The following is a 19,245-nucleotide window of genomic DNA, read 5'->3' on the forward strand; positions in this document are numbered from 1 at the left end:
GCTCATGATCCAAAGCATACCACATCATCTGTAAAACACGGCGGAGGCAGTGTGATGGCTTGGGCATGCATGGCTGCCAGTGGCACTGGGTCACTAGTGTTTATTGATGATGTGACACAGGACAGAAGCAGCTGGATGAATTCTGAGGTATTCAGAGACGTACTGTGTGCTCAAATCCAGCCAAATGCAGCCAAACTGATTGGTCGGCGTTTCATAATACAGATGGACAATGACCCAAAACATAAAGCCAAAGCAACCCAGGAGTTTATTAAAGCAAAGAAGTGGAATATTCTTGAATGGCCAAGGCAGTCACCTGATCTCAACCCAATTGAGCATGCATTTCACTTGTTAAAGACTAAACTTCAGACAGAAAGGCCCACAAACAAACAGCAACTGAAAACCGCTGCAGTAAAGGCCTGGCAGAGCATTAAAAAGGAGGAAACACAGCGTCTGGTGATGTCCATGAGTTCAAGACTTCAGGCAGTCATTGCCAACAAAGGGTTTTCAACCAAGTATTAGAAATCAACATCTTATTTACAATTATTTAATTTGTCCAATTACTTTTGAGCCCCTGAAATGAAGGGATTGTGTTTAAAAAATGCTTTAGTTCCTCACATTTTTAAGCAATCATTTTGTTCAACCCACTGAATTAAAGCTGAAAGTCTGAACTTCAACTTTTTGTTCAAAATTCATTGTGGTAATGTACAGAACCAAAATTAGAAAAATGTTGTCTCTGTCCAAATATTTATGGACCTAACTGTATACCGCGATATATACCGTTACCGTGAAGAGATTCAATTTATACCGTGATATGAATTTTGGGTCATACCGCCCAGCCCTACTGCACAGTACTTGAAAATTTGTCCTTAAAATCGCATACATAACAGTTTTTCCACTTTGTATACATTATTCTTGTGGACTATTGGGTCAAATTTAGAAATACATTATTTGCCATCTTCTCACCACAAGTAACATGCCCTACATATGACCTGTAGCTCTGAATTTCTGCGCAGTTAATTTCCATCTCAAAAGGTCATCTTTGGCAGCAGCGAAACAAAAACCTGAGGTTTGATATTTGGACTATTGTGGACCTGAAAAGTATACCCTGGTTGTGAAACAGCCCAGTTAGTAGGGCTGCAACGATTCACCACGGTGCACTGAAAATCGAGTTCATACCTGCCGTACTGATCATCAATCCATGTAGCTCTATTTTCGGTTCAATTCGGCGACATTTTTTATTTCGATTTTTACTGATGCACTTTTACCGCGCAACCATTCCACTTACATTGTTAAATCGATGCGAGAAAGCGATCGGCCAGAGCTTTGCTTCAAAATAAAATGTGCAATTTGATTGGCTTGGGTCCTTGCTCTTGTCCAATCAGAGTAGCCGATACTTTACATGGCAACGCCGTTGCTGGGCACCAAAATGGCAGAAGACAAGCTTAAAGATCCTTCGTCTCATCTTAAATCGAAAATTTGGCTAGATTTTGGGTTTCGAGAAGACGCGAAGGATATTGCAACGTGCCGCACGTTATGTTGATGTGAAGTATAAGGGAGGGTCAACTACAATCCTCACAAATCATTTAAAGCGAAAACACAACGTGGATGTAAATGAAGTAAGTCCCGCTGAATTGAAAACTGAAAGTGTTACGAAAGTAGTAAAACCAGATACGCGGGGACAGTTAAAACTGACTGATGTGACTTACTTTACCTGTTATCAGTTAAAGTTTAGAGCCAAAGTTACAACACAGTTTTACATGTTGCCAAGTTACGACTGTTACTTGTACTAGCGTACTCTCAGTACTGACTGAACTGTTCTGAATATGCATAAATATTAAAAGGTCATAGGCAACGGTCAGAGGTGAAACATAGGATAGTGAAAGCGATAGTGATTTTGAAGTAGGAACTCTCCAAATTGAATATCGAGAGGTAAAACCATATATGTATGAACCTATGGCCGTTGCGAAGCAATCGGTGAATGTGGCTCACTGGTTTGACCATGTGGCCTCGGAATCGGACAGCGACTCGGCCGACTCCGATCGCGGTGACCCCGGACCTTAACAAGACTCGCACCCAAACGATTTATCCTCGTAGTTATGATAAATTCCTACTTTCGTCGTAATACTAAATAAGAGCCCTTTTGAAGAATAATTAAACCGCCCTCCCTAGTGGATAGACTGTAGGTAACAATTACTTAACAGTTCTCCAGTAGGCCACATTAGCCTGCCATCCGCGGCATTATACTGTTTATAGCCGACTCTGAGCGAGGAAACATCCCTTTGTCTCATTTCCACAATGATTGTACAGGATCCCTCAGGATTCTTGACTTGCCAATTGCAAGCAAAAATAAAAATGTTTACCTCCAATCTTCTTTTTGCTTGAGCGTTGCTGCTCCGTTTCTTCTTTGACTGCTTGATTTTGTTTCATGCACACAATCCACTCTCTCCGCCTCGTCTCCTCTTTCTGAAAAGGCCAACCCTCTTGCTCCGCCTCTTCTCCTTTTTCGGAAAAAGCCAACCCACTCGCTCCGCCTCTTCTCCTTTTTGGGAAAAAGCCAAATCCACTCTCTCTGCCTGTTCTCCTCTCTCGAAAAAAGGTAAAAACTTCTTCCTGAACCGGTCCCGTTGTCACAGTTCGCTGCACAACAATAAGGCATGGTTTTTCTTTGGCAATTCCTGAACGCACATCTGCACTCAAGCTGACCGGCAATGTAAGTAAACGAAAATGGATTCAACTCAAGCGGTTTGTTTGGCTTAAATGACGTCACGCGCCGAGTGGTCACGAAAATAGCAGAACAGAAATTCGCCACGATCCACGCTAACTTATTTTAATTATTACTTAACAATACTTCTTGGGACCAGAAGAAAATTACAGAGGGTTTTTTAACAAAGTTTCAAATGTGCATAAAATTAAAACCGTTGCCTACGAGCTTGAAATAACTCTCTTTGAAGGTGTTTGTGAGTGAGAGTGACCGATACTCACTGCTCTGTGCTCAGGGTTTCAAGTCAAGTTGCCAAAATATCCTTATTTTATATATTTTGTTTTAAACGTTTTACACTTACTGTTCCCTTGTCAGCATTTGGAAAGTTTTCAACTTTGCAGACACATTTCAATGGGATTTTGTTAATTAAAAGTTTAAAATCTAAGGTTTGTTCGCCCTTTATATTTTGTTGCAGAATCGAATCGTCTGAATCTTCGCAGCCCTACCAGTTAGTGTTCATATCCGGCATCTTCACACTAAATTGAGGTTTTTCACCCACGTGACCAAGTCATGTGAGGCTGCCATTTTGGACGTCACGGCTCAAATCAGTTTGAATGCGAGGAAGGCGACAAACGAAAAACATAAAAGAAAAAGGAGCGAGATGCAGAAAACACCTTCACTATCCAGCGACGTAGGGCATTTACAGGGCGAGCAGAGGGAGAGGTATTTGCAAAAATTGAGGTTAGCAGGCTTAGAGAACGACGTTTACCTGCTTCCACCAGGATTGTTCACTGACGTACGGAAGTACACGAAGCCCTCGTCTTTACCTGACTTCGGCCCACATGATCTGTATACCTATGTCGTTAAAAACCCATCGCCATACACAGGTATTGATCTGAAAGCGTATAAGAGTTTGGATGCCTACAAATATTTTGTGTCAGGCTGGGTAACATGCCTACATCAGCGGGTCGTCCCTGGAGCCGGTGGTCGCCATCTTATTACAGCTAAGGTTTGTTCACATTTTCATTTACTTTCGGTCCTCAGGATAACCAAAATGTTATTAAATGTCATTGAAATAACTTCTTAGTCTGTTGAGACATGGCCCGTTATAAATTTGCTGTTACCAGGCAATGACCAAGAACTGTATTATTAGGGTCGGTGTCTGTGTTGTAGCAGTGTACTAGCAGCTAGCTGTTAGCACTAGCTAATGTCAACAACAGTAGCTAGTATGTTACTGTAGCAATGTTTACATTCAGTCATTTGGATGACTGTTAAAACCTTTCAGTCTCAAGTTTTTCCCTTTACTGTATTTACTAGTTTACTGTAATTATGATCCGGCAACTATTTACACCGGATCCAGTGTAAATAGCTGCCGGAGCCGACGTCCGAGCTTGCCAGAGCTAGCGCGCTCGGGCAGGCTGGGAGCTAGCGCGCTCGGGAAGGCTGGGAGCTAGCGCGCTCGGGCAGGCTGGGACGTCGGCTCCGGCAGCTATTTACACTGGATCCGGTGTAAATAGTTGCCGGATCATAATTACAGTAAACTAGTAAATCCAGTAAAGGAAAAACTTGAGACTGAAAGGTTTTAACAGTCATCCAAATGACTGAATGTAAACATTGCTACAGTAACATACTAGCTACTGTTGTTGACATTAGCTAGCTTGACCTTCAAAATGGCGGACACCGGGGCGTCACGTGACCCTGTGACGTCAGGTGAAAAACCTCAATAGCTCAATGAAAACACATTTTCTTGCTTGCTAGTGGTTCTCATATACCAAATGAGGTGTACTAACAGAACAAACAAATCCCAAACGCAAAATCAATCTTTATATAAAACTGAAAGTAACTGCCGTTCATATATGGGTGGAATTGTATGACAGACACAGACAAATAGTGGCATGTTTTCTAATCCAATTTTGCATTATTAAAAAAGAAAAAAAGAAAAAAGGGGAAAAAAAATATCTAAAACAAATGGAAAGGCACACTCGATTTTTCAAGTACTGCACCAGAACTTGGTGAGCTAGAGAACAAAATGACTCATAACAATAAACAGACTGTTTTCAACAGCCTAAAGCAATGCTCTTACAGCACTGACCCGAGAGCAATAGGGCCTGATGAGATGTCACAAATATAAATGGGCAACTTCAAAGACTTGGACAGGAGAGTTTTAGTGAGTTATACACAAGTGCATGAATGGAGGAACGAGACAGGAAGTCCTGAAACAGAGGGCAAAGGGAACAAGACCTCTATGTGTGGTCTGTGCTAGCTCATGGGGATTCATGTACTGGTTGTTTTAACACAGCCGACAGCGCATCTGTATGATAATGGCTAAAATAATCATTATGACTGCCACTATAATGAAGTTATTATTATTTATAACAAGTAAAGAGCCACTTTGGGAACCAAATAATTTCACTGCATTTCGTCAACAGAAAACAGCTTTTCACACTGAATATTGTCAGACTGTATATTTTTAAATGCTCCATGGTAATCGAATTAACGATCAGAGCGTCAGCGACTCTGTAGCTCACACGGCCGTATCATGAGATATCAGACTCGTTTATCATTAGCCGAGTTGCTCTTCATGAGAATAATTAGATCTTCCAAACAAAACCATTAGAATCAAAATCCAGTGAAAACCCAGGGAGGAGTAGTGAGTTTCCTGAAAAAGTTTGTTAATCGGCCTAATTAGCAACTTGTTAATGAGAAAATCATAAAACCAGGGAGCAATTTTTGTGCAGACTGGTTAGATCTTCCAAACAAAACCATCAAAATCCAATGAAAACCCAGGGAGGAGCAGCAGCGAGTTTTGTGAATTGTGGACGGACGGACACCGCGTGATGGCAATAGCTCACTGGCCTATGGCTGTGTGTGAAATGATATTATTATCATTATTATACATAGGACCAAATTACTCAATTCTGATCGGTCAATCAAGGAGGGCTTTTTTCCTGAAAGGAAAAGGCAACTTTTGTACAAAACCAGGTGTGTAATAGGAGAAAAACATATACGTAATCAATTCCGTTAATTATTTCCATTATATATCGAACATGAAAAAATATTTTTAACTTTGAAATCATGAACTGACACAGAGGAGCCGAAGTTGGAGGAGTCAGCCATTTTGAGATTGTGGGCAACTATAAACCAATCAGAATCTTTCGTTAATGTGCCTCCCTCTGATCTGTGACGTCACTAGGCCCATGAAAACAGTGTTTACAAGCAGATCACTGTGATTAGGAGTCCCGGCGGGTGGCTTGTATTCGATTCGTTTATATCCCGACCTTGTCAGCTGTCAGATTTATGTTCATGGACCCGGTAAGCTGGTAAATAATATTTATTTTTTTCTTTACCAAATTCTAACAGAAAACGAGAGCGCCCGAAAGGGAAAACCGAGCCGAGCCGCTTCACGCATGCGCAGTAGGCTTGGTAGGACAAATCCAAATAGGAGTCATTCAGGATTCAGCCATGTTTTTGCTCCGTGTTTTTACTCGACCAAAGTTATACAGTATTATGAGCTTTAAGTTGCATAAATAAAACCATTTGGTGAAACTTTGACGAAGCGATTGTACTGGTTTTTTACCTTATTACCATGAAGCACTGAAGAGTTCTTTTCAGTGGTGGGCCGCATGACTTCACGCAGTAGATCAATATGGCGGAACGCATCTTCGCTGAGCTCAGCGCAAGCCCATATTATTAAAAGTTAAAAGATACTGTTATGCGGTCTGTTCTTTCTCTATAAATTCCATGATCGATTATATATTTATCTATCCATTTGTGGTGATTTTGTACAAAAGTTGCCTTTTCCTTTAACACAGGGCCGTATTCCTGAAATGCTATTGGCTAGTTCGTTGCTTGGTTACGGTTACAAAAATTAGCAAATTTTGTCAACAAAATGGCTTTTGTAAAGAAGTTCCAATAAAATTTTGTAAACCACTTTCAAAATCCTCGTGTCATGATGAAAGACGCTTTAGAAACTGATTCAAACGTGCAAGATAGTCTTGCGCCCTGATTGGTTCAGAAAACGTGAATGACAAACGTTGTGAACTTGAATGGCTTCCGAAGTATGAATTTGGCCCTGTATATTATAAACAAATAATCGTATGGCTCCTCGTAAAATTAAGGATCAATTTCACAGTTTTGAAATTGCAATTTTCAAAACTTCAAAAAAAACCACTTGTGAAATTAATCTCTTAATTTTACTCGCCCCCCATACGATTACCTATACTCATCTCATTATCTCTAGCCGCTTTATCCTTCTACAGGGTCGCAGGCAAGCTGGAGCCTATCCCAGCTGACTACGGGCGAAAGGCGGGGTACACCCTGGACAAGTCGCCAGGTCATCACAGGGCTGACACATAGACACAGACAACCATTCACACTCACATTCACACCTACGGTCAATTTAGAGTCACCAGTTAACCTAACCTGCATGTCTTTGGACTGTGGGGGAAACCGGAGCACCCGGAGGAAACCCACGCGGACACGGGGAGAACATGCAAACTCCACACAGAAAGGCCCTCGCCGGCCCTGGGGCTCGAACCCAGGACCTTCTTGCTGTGAGGCAACAGCGCTAACCACTACACCACCGTGCCGCCCCTTACCTATACTTATTATTATTAATAATATATACCTACTACAGCAGTATACAACCATGTAGAACATGTAATCAACCTTCTATCTAGTATTTGTACTTTTCATACGCCACACTGGCAAGATGACACTGAGCAAAGTATGGCAGTGCAAAAATAAATACAAAAAAAACAAACAAAAAGGTATATCTGACAATATTTTGACGTAGAGAGCAGCACTACCTTGGTGTGCAAGTTATTTATTTATTTTTACCCTCATGCATTCAGACACAAGCCTTCAGATATGAAGCTCACGGAACAACAGTCTCTGGACACGGCCTCCTAAGAGATGCGACATAAATGTTCATCCTATCATCAGGAGACTGAGTTCAAATCCCGATGATAGAAGTAGCAGGGTCTTAGACAGCAAAATATCCCTTGCTCCCTGGGTGACAGGGATGGCATTACACTTCCCCAGTCAATTGGTGTTAGTGAGTCATGGGTGTCTGTGAGCTCGGGTATGCAAAATAGCACAGTTGGCATTCGAGTACCCCCCCCTTCCCCTTTTTGGTTTCTATTAGAAAAGAATCAGTGTCTTGGAGGAAGCACTAGCTAGTCCTGACCAGCCAGGAACGGTAACTTTCACATGATAAGGAACTAGCTGGAAGATGGAAATTGGCAGATATGCAAATTGGGATAACATGAAGGTAAAAATAAATAAATAAATAAATAAATAAATGATTAAATAAATGAATAAAATAAAAACCCACATTACGTACCTCAAGTTGTTGGCTTAAGCCCATTTTACAACAGAACCAACGCTCACAACTACTCTATTGGCCCTTTTCCACTACCCTTTTTCAGCTCACTTCAGCTCGCTTCAGCCCGACACGGCTCGCGTTTCGACTATCTAAGAACAGCACGACTCAGCTCGTTTCAGCCCTGCTCAGCCCCTAAAACTCGCACGGTTTTGGAGTGGGGCTGAAGCGAGCCAAACCGAGCCGAGTGAGGCTGGGGGCGTGAGGAGACACTCCCCTGTGCACTGATTGGTGAGGAGGAGTGTCCTCACACGCCCACACACGCCCCGCGAGCACGCTGGGATCTGTAAACACCGTAAACCCGGAAGAAGAAAAATTACGAGCATTATGAAGCCTTATGCGCCTCGCCTCATCTATACACTCTTGCCAGTATCTGTTGGCGTTGTCGGTGACAACAAGCCACAGCACCAAGACCAGCAACACTAACGACTCCATGTCCTCCATGTTTATTGTTTACTATCCGGGTCGTGAGACTACCGCTTAAAAGCTCACTGATGTCACTGTTTGCACCGCCTAACATCACGTGACGTCCACCCACTTTCGCTAACTCCACCCAATGTGTCCACCCACTTCCAGCCAGCACGGTTCAGCGCGGTTGTAGTCGAAATGCAACTCCAACAGCCCCACTCAGCTCGACTCAGCACGGCACAGCCCGACTCAGCCGCGTTTGTAGTGGAAAAGCGGCATATGATGCTTTTCAATTTATAACAAGTGCTGTTCATTTAGGTTTCACTCACTTAGTAAATCTAATGTGCACGTGTCTGTACTCATCTTTAAATTACTGAAAGCGTGCATTGCCAGTGATCATAAGGTTTGTTAATCCAATGAGACTTTCACTCCTCTCACTCACGCTTTCTGTTAGAACTTTTATGAAGCTGGAATTTCAGTTGACATCAGCGCGCACGCTGTTACTGAAGGAATACAGACTGCGATACGGAGCTGATATTCTTTCCCTCCATTGCAAAACACGTTCACCAACAACAGGGAAAGTTAACAGCAGTGGAAAATGGTTGCACTTAATCAAATATCGATTAAATCTTAGAGACATCTGAATTTTCAAATTAGACAGAAGCAGTAGCTCTAAAACAAGCTTACCAATTTAGTTATACATTTCAGCATTTTAGCCACGTGACGTACCTTTAAATCATGTCGACTAGCATGTAGCCTAGTCACATGCTGCGTTCATGTGCTATGGGAAGATGATATTTTCCAGTTGGGAAGTGGTATTTACCAGTGTGTTGTGTTCACATGCTTTTGTTGTTGTTGACAAATTAACGATGGTGGACCAGATTCAGAATCAGGCCTGTTATTTGGCTAAAACAATTATAGATTGCCTTGTTCATCAGCTGCAGCAGGAATATGAGTTATCAAAAGTCAAAAGGTAAATAATGCTGAATATTTCCTGATCATGACAAGTAGAGATTTTCTTAACACATTGAATGCCACGCAGTTTTTGGAAATTTGGCTGTAGCCACAATGAGAGTAGCCAGTATCGAGATCATTGTTGGCGTTCTTTGGACAGCCACAGAATACTTTGTATTAGGCTATAATATACATATTATAATAATATAATATACATAACATGACTCGTTTAAAAGGTGAGAGTCAGCTTTCCGTAGGTGAAAACCACTTCTTTCTTGGTTCATAAGCTAGTCTTGTACCGCTCGCCGCCATGTTGAAAAGGTTAAAGTTCATCTCATCTCGGCAACTCGTGTATCAAAATTTTCTACGAGTTGCCCAGTGGAAAATACCACAAGAGGGGGCGTTCATGTGTGCTTTCCATGTCGGCGTTTGGTATTTACCATAATTCCCATAGCACATGAACGCACCAACAGTCTAGACACCCTGACAGCAAATTGAAGAACGAGATACACAAATCGTTATAAGCACAGGTAAGTAGTGCTTTGAGATGAGCATCACTTAGACAGATGATTCTATCCTCCTCCTCCTCCTCCTCTCTGCAACGACAAAACAGCTCAGCTTGCCCTCATCCATCATACCAGTTTCAAACCGTGTGTCCAAAATCACTCCCTACTCACTATATAGTGGACTACATAGTGAGTTTGCCATTTTGTAGTGCTGTCCGAATGCATAGTGAGAATTACTACACTCTATATAGTGCACTCAAAGTATCCCACAATGCATCACAAAACGTAGTGTACAACCGATGGTCACTAACCAAGCAATATATCCCATCATGCATTGTGGTTGCACTGGAAAATCAAATCAAAAGCTTCAACTCTGATTTAATAAAAGGCAGCAGCAAAGAAGAAAGGATTCAGCCTTGATTTAAAAGAACTGAAAGATGCAGCAGACAGAGTACTTTGTATTGATTAATGTGGGAAATACGCTCAGTATAATATGCATTTATCATAAAAATACATGCGTGTATTTATTATTTTGAAAACCCACCAGCCGACTGATCTGGCACGTTTTAATTGTGCGACAGTAACGACGTAAATAACAGCGCGACGGAGTAGTGTCCGAAAGCGTTCGTCAATGAGCTCACTATATATAGTAATTCCCTATATAGGGTAATTCTAGCCTGGGAAATCCCATGCTGCTTTGCACAATCGTTCCGATCTGAAAAGACAGCATGGAAACTATGGTCTAAAGGCTCGCCTGAGTTAGGGAGCCAATCAGAGAGTGGGGAGGGGTGGAAAGACGGTGACGCGTACTACTCGACAAACGGAAGCTTGTAGTTTATTTGGGACTGTTTACGGATCACATTTAACATGGCGGCGAGCGATACGAACCAAACTTTCGATCAAGCTTTAGACACTGTTCTCAATAGTTTAGAGCGAAAGTTTGTTTTAAAAAAAGAACAGCGTTTGGCGTTACAGTCTTTCTTTGTCGCTCTAACTACGTCACCGGGTACAACTGCCATGATTGGCCATGGGCTACGTATACGCCAAATGATAGACATTCGCAACGTCCAATAAACGGCCGTTGACAATCGTAAATCACACCTCCCCTACGAGAAATTCAATAGGCGGATTCCAGACCATATTTCACTTGTGATATGGTCTGGTGTTAACCAGACTAGGGCAATTCCACAAAAAGGGGTGAAAATCCATTTTGTATATATGGTGTTAAATTTGATTGGTTCATTCACTGCAGTCAATATTTTTGTGCTGAACTCATGTCACATGACTGGCGGCCATTTTGAAATTGGCAGATCCAAGCACATACTTTAAACCCAAAACTAACAGACATAAAGAAGCACTCAAACTGCTGTCAAAACTCCTCACCAGGTAAGTTAAACTGCGTTTTATATCAAATGGACCCTATTCTTTACATTTCCATGAAAAAATTGATTCCACTGAGCAATCATCACAGCTTTAGGGCCTTTTAGATCGAACAAGTAGCTCCGTTCACTGACTGATATGATGACTAAGAAAGAGAAAATTACCACATTTCATCTCTCTCTGTACATCAAATCATATGTAAATTTGAAAAAAAAAAAAAAAGTGTTGCATCAGTTACTGTACATTCCATGATCTCAACTGTCAGTTCTAAACATTTTTCATAGTTTATTTCTTTCACTGTATACTATGGCATGTTAATGTGCATATCCTGGACCAATTTCATTTTTTTTAATATGAAAGTATGTCCCTTTACACACTCATCCAGAAGGGTGATTTTGCACAAGGCCATCTGTCTACAGCAGAAAAAAAATAAAACACGTTTGGAAAAACCCGTGACATTATCCGCGGAAGCGCCAGCAGGCTGCGAGAGCTTTGCGCGGTTTCAGTGCACAGCCTGTGTAGACCAAGCGCTCCCATTTCTCTCTTATCGTCCGGTCTTTTGGGAAACGATGAGTACTAATCCCATCAAGATTGGTGTTGCTACACCCTCCTACGATACATCTGTTAACCATTTTAATAATTACGCAATAACATTGAAGAAATTTGCAGAAAACCACCAGGTCGTTTTCTCATAAACAAACCAGCGCTGATGTAGGATTCAGAAGGAGGCGTCCCGCATGCGACGTCACGAAAAGCAATGTTTGCCGGGAAATCCAAATGCCAAGTTTTTTCAGAGGCGGACCAATTCGCCTCAAATGGCTCAATTTCAACTGAATTTTTCTGGTATTGCGCAAGGTAAAAAAAAATTGCAGAGAATGCAAAATGTGACATATTTGACCAAAGTTTAATATAAAATAAGAGAATTACATTGATCTTGCTCCTGAATTTACCCGTGATACGCACTTTAAAAGCAAAGTCGGAAAAATGTTAATAAAATTGCAATAAGTTTCACAGAAATTGGCGTTTGTACTTGTGTGTTCACAGTTGTCAAATTCTCCAACTTGCGTCAGTTACCAATGTTATCTAGCCTAGTAAACTAAACCCACCCGCCTAGCGGCCAAAAATATTTTTGCCTACGAGTGGGTCTAGCCTCGGACCATATCAACAACACACCCCGGGCATCAAATCGTGCCCGCCAATCACAACGCAAGGTTTTTGTTTGGATTCTTTGGGCGGGCTTTTGTAGGAGTGACGACAAGGCTGCGCGACGCTGGAGAAAGCGCAACAGGAAAGATGGCTACGGCTATTGAACAGCGCTCATTTGACTCCGCTTTGGAATCAGTTTTAGAAGAATTAGACTTGGAGTTTTGGTTGAAACATGAGCAGGAAGAGGCTCTCCGCTCATTCCTTTTCAAGAAGGACGTTTTCGCTGTTTTGCCAACCGGCTATGGCAAAAGTCTGATCTACCAGCTGGCTCCCCCACTGCTTTCTGTCGCTCTGACTACGTCACAGTCACTGTTGTGCTGATTGGTCAGAGCGTCGGCCTATACGCACAGAGACAGTTTGAAAGACAACGGGTTGTTCCTACCCACACCCTTCGGAAATGTCTACGACCGAGACCAGACTAAATATTCACATTTAGTCTGGCTTGCCAGGCTAAATGTTATCTGCATGCCACTAAATAAATTATTCATATCTGGGAAAAACTCTGTTGTCCAAGATGGCCTTTGGGCCTTAAGTCATCATACATTTGTTTGAGTTTGCTCCTTCGATAATAGCCACACAGTTTAATTTTAAACCCTCTGAATGTTGCGTCAGTTACCCGTGGAACCGCCCTATAGTGAATAGGGAGAAGTGAACGAGTGAGCGATTTCAGACACAAAGAGTTTCACATTAAATATGTTCATGCCTATTTTGCAGGTTTTCAAGCTGTTTATAGATTTGCTTTGCTGTATTTCTACTCCAAAAGGAAGAATGGGGTTTTTTTTTTTTTTTTTAAATCTCTGCACATAAGGCATGATTCATGTGACTTCTGCTTCTGGGAGATTTGCTCACTTTAAACAAATCTGTCCATAGTAAATGAACGGTTAACGCAAGATTTGCTGATGAAATTTCCCCAGTAGTGCCACTTCAGTGGCAGACATTTTACAAAGGAATGAGTGGCATTATTCAAGTTGTTTGCATCCTGTCATTATGATTCTTCTACTCACCTTCTTTTAACGCTTTGTCCACATTGTGAGACATCACTACTCGTCTGGTCTGTGCCGAGTCTAGAAGCGGTACTGAAAACCGTCTCTGCAGAAGACAAAACACAGACAGACAGGATTTCAACACAGACCCTATGAAGGACACTGCCGGACAGAGTAAATTCATTGAAAGGATAAAACTTGCAGTACAACCGTTGCAAAACAAACTGCATTTAACAAAAACAAGCTGGCATCCTGTGTGGTCGTGGCTTCACCACTCCTTGACATTTCTGTCCATTTATTCTGATTCATAAGAGATTTCTTTTTAATGAACATCACTAACTTTCTGGGGGGGAAAAAAATTGTTAAACCCCCCCCCATTACATATCATGTGCTGGAAAACATGCTTTAGTATTTGTTAAGATTCTCAGTCATCCAGGTACATAGTAAACTGTGGTTGGTAGAAAAGAGCAACTGGACTTGCTTGAAAAGTCTTGAAGACGTTTCGCCTCTCGTCCGAAAGGCATCCTCAGTTCTGTCTGTCTGGCGGACATCTTAACCAGAGAGGATCGTTCATTTTTGTCAACCTAGAACGACCATCACTGAACAGAGGTGGGGGTCTATGACATCTATCAGCCACCTACAATGCAGCCATCAGCATTCTGATTCGGATTCTATGATGATCCATGAGAGGATAAATACTTGATACTCCCTATTAGACAGACAGAACTGAGGATGCCTTTCGGACGAGAGGCGAACCGTCTTCAAGACTTTTCAAGCAAGTCCAGTTGCTCTTTTCTACCAACCACAGTGCTTTAGTATTATATTTTGTTGTTCTCATTACTTCCATAGTGTCATCCCTGTCTATAAACACGGTCACTGTGGTTGGTCTAATGTTTTTTGTAGTAATAGTGAAACAGTATGCTAAATACGGTTCCTGAAAACTGTAGTTTGTAGTTACAGTGGAAAGTATTCTCCATGCTTGCCGAGTCTCCAACATGTCCCCATATTGGCAAACTCCAAATGGGATTAGATATGGCTTGTCACGCTTCCATAAAGCCCAGCTTTGTGACATGCCCATGCTATGGTTGCACTAGGAACAGCTTCTTTCCATCCGAGCTGTGGATTTCTCCAGCTACTTCAGTGTTACCCTTCGTCTCTTGGTTGCTTCTCTGACTAATGCCCTCCTTATCCAGTCATTAATTTTTGGTGGCTGACCTCCTCTTGGCAAAGTGATGGATGTGCCACATTTTTTCCACAGTTTAATAAAATTTAGTTAAGGGATTTTTTTTTTTAAATCTACAAAATCATTTTTGCAAACTACACTACCGTTCAAAAGTTTGGGGTCACCCAGACAATTTTGTGTTTTCCATGAAAAGTCACACTTTTATTCACCACCATAAGTTGTAAAATGAATAGAAAATATAGTCGAGACATTTTTCTGGCCATTTTGAGCATTTAATCGACCCCACAAATGTGATGCTCCAGAAACTCAATCTGCTCAAAGGAAGGTCAGTTTTATAGCTTCTCTAAAGAGCTCAACTGTTTTCAGCTGTGCTAACATGATTGTACAAGGGTTTTCTAATCATCCATTAGCCTTCTGAGGCAATGAGCAAACACATTGTACCATTAAGGCCTCTGCATGCTCTTGCGACAAGGCTTTCGCAGATAGCTTTTCGCAGACAGTTGTAATTTATCGTTGAGCGGGGAGTAATAGGCGTGCGCGATGTTATTCACCGCCACAACGCAAGGGGGCGCGAAGTCGCTAGGAGTAGTTGGTGGGTGTGGTTAGTGGAGTGTTTATCCTCCGGTTACTTATAATGACTAGAACTGGAGTCGTATAGATGTACGTACTTCCTCACTTCCTTGATCAACCGCTCTTCGTGCTGCTCCATCTTCGCTTGTGTTTTTAAAAATGGCGGTCGTGAAAACAAAACAAACCGGGAAAGTAGGGAAGCGGAAGTGCGTGTACAGCGGATGTAGAGTGGACCAATCAGAGCCCTCTTGTCTGCGAGGCTTCTGCGGTGGTCACAATTTTTGGGAGGTGCGCGCAGAGCGTCTGCGAGGGGGGGGGGGGCTTCGCAGACGCCATCTGTGACGCCATCTGCGAGGACTGCGTTGTCAGCATAAATTGGCCTTCAGAACACTGGAGTGAGAGTTGCTGGAAATGGGCCTCTATACACCTATGGAGATATTGCACCAAAACCCAGACATTTGCAGCTAGAATAGTCATTTACCACATTAGCAATGTATAGAGTGGATTTCTGATTAGTTTAAAGTGATCTTCATTGAAAAGAACAGTGCTTTTCTTTCAGAAATAAGGACATTTCAAAGTGACGCCAAACTTTTGAACGGTAGTGTACATTAATACGACCTCCTAATACTAATATTATCCCCACTTCAATATTGTGTAGATTCATGGTGTATTGTTCCAACTAATTCCAGTCCCAAATTTCACCTTGATGAACAATAAAGTCTATCCATCCATCTCAGCTCAGCTCCAGGCTGTAACACTACAATACGGAATAGTTCAAGGAGGGTGAAAACTTAAGGCACTTTCGATTATTTGCCTCCAGCTGGCAAATCCATAACCGTGCCTTTGACACAATCCAGTTCTGTAACATAGATGAAGTGTTCTCCAGTAGCCCTACTCCTGGAACAGCTGTGACATCACAAGCAATTGCTGACTGCAGCTTTAAAACGTGCAGACCGATAACCCAGGTATAATAATTAGGTACTCTTTTTCAGAGGCTTGCTAATCACTGCCTTTTTGACACAAGTATATTTCCACCAAATATGAGCAAAAGATCAGTTTCATTACAAATCAGATTCGGTCACCAAAAGTCTACACTGTGCCAAAGTATTGCATCATTAAAGATGCAGTCTCACCCCAATGTGGAATAATATATTCAAGTGATGGGAAATATATTTCCAAAAACTGGTTGGGAGGTCACAAGACGTAAACAGACTAGGATAAGAGGTTGTTTTATCAGGCACACATAACATGGGTAGAAAATCACTCACAGTAACTCATCTGTTTCTGTAAACAAAGTCAGTCTCCCTCTACCCCATCCACACAGGGAAATGGATGATCCAACAACGACTGGTCCACCATTCAAATGGTATCCAATCTCAACACACATGGTACTTGCATCTTAGCAAGCGCTGCACTGGTATGAGTGTATCAGGCACCATCAGCAATGGGCGGTACAGTCTCATTTGCATCAGCGATCTATTTCTAAACACAACGCTGCAGTTAGCTGGATATTTTGGGTTGGTGTACTGTTCTCCACCCAGTAGTGACATCCAAACACTGTTATTCCTGATGCACCTCACACCAGTGCCACAGATCTGGTCTCAAACTGTGCATAGCAACACACTGGCTACAGTTAGAAAAATGGTAGTGATGTAGTACTTGAGACGGGTCTTGGTCTCAAGACGCTTTTTGAAGGTCTCGGTCTCGTCTTGGAATCGACCACATTTTTACTAGGTCTTGGAAATCGAGACTCGGAATTTTATATCAAGACTGGTCAAGACCACAACTGCAGGCATTTCACTAAATTGCCTGTGTATTTTCTAATTTATTTGTTAACAGCATTGTAATTGGATGCAAAATTTCCTGCTTCAAATGCAACCAATAATGTGGCTCATTGCTAATTTGAAATTTTCGTTACAGTTAACAGTAGTCACCTTTTCCCCACCCCACCCTTCACACCCATTGGTCTGGTCTTGACTTGATCTCAACCCAGCAAAGTCTTGGTCTTGTCTCCGTCTTGATAAAATCTAGTCTTGGTCAAGACTTTGTCTTGGTTTAGGTGGTCTTGACTACAACGCTAGTAAATGGAGATGTATAAAGCACACCTATAGAGTCGGTTTACCGAATAACATGATGAATGAGTAGGTACAAGGTAATCAAGAGGCCAGTGAGTGATTACACAAATAATGATGGATAGCATGACGATGGTACAGCAAGGTAGAGTTGGTGTCTCTTGCATCTCATAGCCCGCAAGGGCCATAGGGGCACCACGGATGACTGTCTAGGGCATTTAAACTTGGCAGAGCCCATCCCTCTCCAAGCTTGATCAATGGACAATTTAAAGTAGCCAGTTAACCTAACCTACATGTTTTTGGACTGCGGGGGAAACCGGAGCACACGCAGACACAGGGAGAACATGCAAACTCCACACAGAAAGGCCCCCGTCGGCCACTGGGCTCGAACCCAGAACCTTCTTGCTGTGAGGTGACAGTGCCACCAGTTCGATACAGAGTTCTGTATGGATTTTCTGTGCACATTTACCCTGTTTCTGTACAGGTTTTCTCTGGGCTCTTCAGTTTCCTTCTACAAAACCTGCCAGTAGGATGGAGATTCACCCAGTCCACCATCCATCCATAACTGCTTATCCTGTGCAGGGTCACGGGCAAGCTGGAGCCTATCCCAGCCGACTATGGGAGGGGTACACCCTGGACAAGTTGCCAAATCATAGCAGGGCTGACACATACAGACAAACAACCATTCACGGTCAATTTAGAGCCACCAGTTAACCTAACCTGCACATTTTTGGACTGTAGGGGAAACCGGTGTCACGGTCTGATCGTGCGCTGGTATAAATGTACCATGCGCATGCGCAGACTGATTTTTTTCCCCGGTCAACTTCCGGGAAGTCTAAATTTACCATTTCTTGCTGCAATTTTATACCGAGCATTTCAACACATTTATGGACTAATAGAACGCGAATCGTGATTACAATTGTGAGATTTGATTATCAGTAGACAAGAATGGTTTGGATTGAATTTTATTAGTATATGGGTAAATTAAGTTAATCAAGTTGTTCAAAACACTTTACATTCCGACTTCGTTCTTTCATATATACTTAAACAAATCAATATTCATGAAGATAAAGGTCATCATTCCTGGCTGCTGGCTGCTCCTGATCAGCCTACTTAGTGCATAAACTGGAACTAAAACACGGGTCATTCATTCATTCATCAAGATAAAGTGAAAATAATTTATTTGTGGGTCAAGTATGAACGTAAATCCCATATCATATTGGGCTGGTAAATTCTGACTAGGTCCAATGACAGGAGTCTAATTATACCAAGTTGGTAAATTTGAGAGAATAACTAAATTATTATAATCATGAGGAGTCCTACTTAAACAAATCAATATTCATCAAGATAAAGTGTAAATAATTTAAGTATGAACATAAATCTCATATTAGGCTGGTAAATTCAGACTAGGCCAAATTATACCAAGTTGGTAAATTTCTCTCATCTCATCTCATTATCTGTAGCCGCTTTATCCTGTTCTACAGGGTCGCAGGCAAGCTGGAGCCTATCCCAGCTGACTACGGGCGAAAGGCGGGGTACACCCTGGACAAGTCGCCAGGTCATCACAGGGCTGACACATAGACACAAACAACCATTCACACTCACATTCACACCTACGGTCAATTTAGAGTCACCAGTTAACCTAACCTGCATGTCTTTGGACTGTGGGGGAAACCGGAGCACCCGGAGGAAACCCACGCGGACACAGGGAGAACATGCAAACTCCGCACAGAAAGGCCCTCGCCGGCCACGGGGCTCGAACCCAGGACCTTCTTGCTGTGAGGCGACAGCGCTAACCACTACACCACCGTGCCACCCTGGTAAATTTATACTGTGGTAAATTCAGACCGTGACACCAGAGCAGACACAGGAAGAATGTGTAAACTCCAAACAAAAAGG

The 19,245-nt window shown here is 42.2% G+C and overlaps 1 protein-coding gene across 5 annotated transcripts in view; it reads right to left on the reverse strand.

The window, feature by feature from the left end:
- The window catches only part of snx25 (sorting nexin 25), a 177,862-nt gene that overhangs the window by 156,926 nt on the left and 1,691 nt on the right, over positions 1–19,245 (reverse strand). For all 5 annotated transcript variants that reach the window (XM_060927890.1, XM_060927892.1, XM_060927893.1 and 2 more), the window contains exon 2: positions 13,543–13,627. In XM_060927890.1, coding sequence (XP_060783873.1) covers positions 13,543–13,627 — 85 coding nt within the window. The remainder of the gene's footprint in view (positions 1–13,542; positions 13,628–19,245) is intronic.

The sequence above is a fragment of the Neoarius graeffei genome, chromosome 8, assembly GCF_027579695.1.
Source record: "Neoarius graeffei isolate fNeoGra1 chromosome 8, fNeoGra1.pri, whole genome shotgun sequence".
NCBI classification, from domain to species: Eukaryota; Metazoa; Chordata; class Actinopteri; order Siluriformes; family Ariidae; genus Neoarius; species Neoarius graeffei.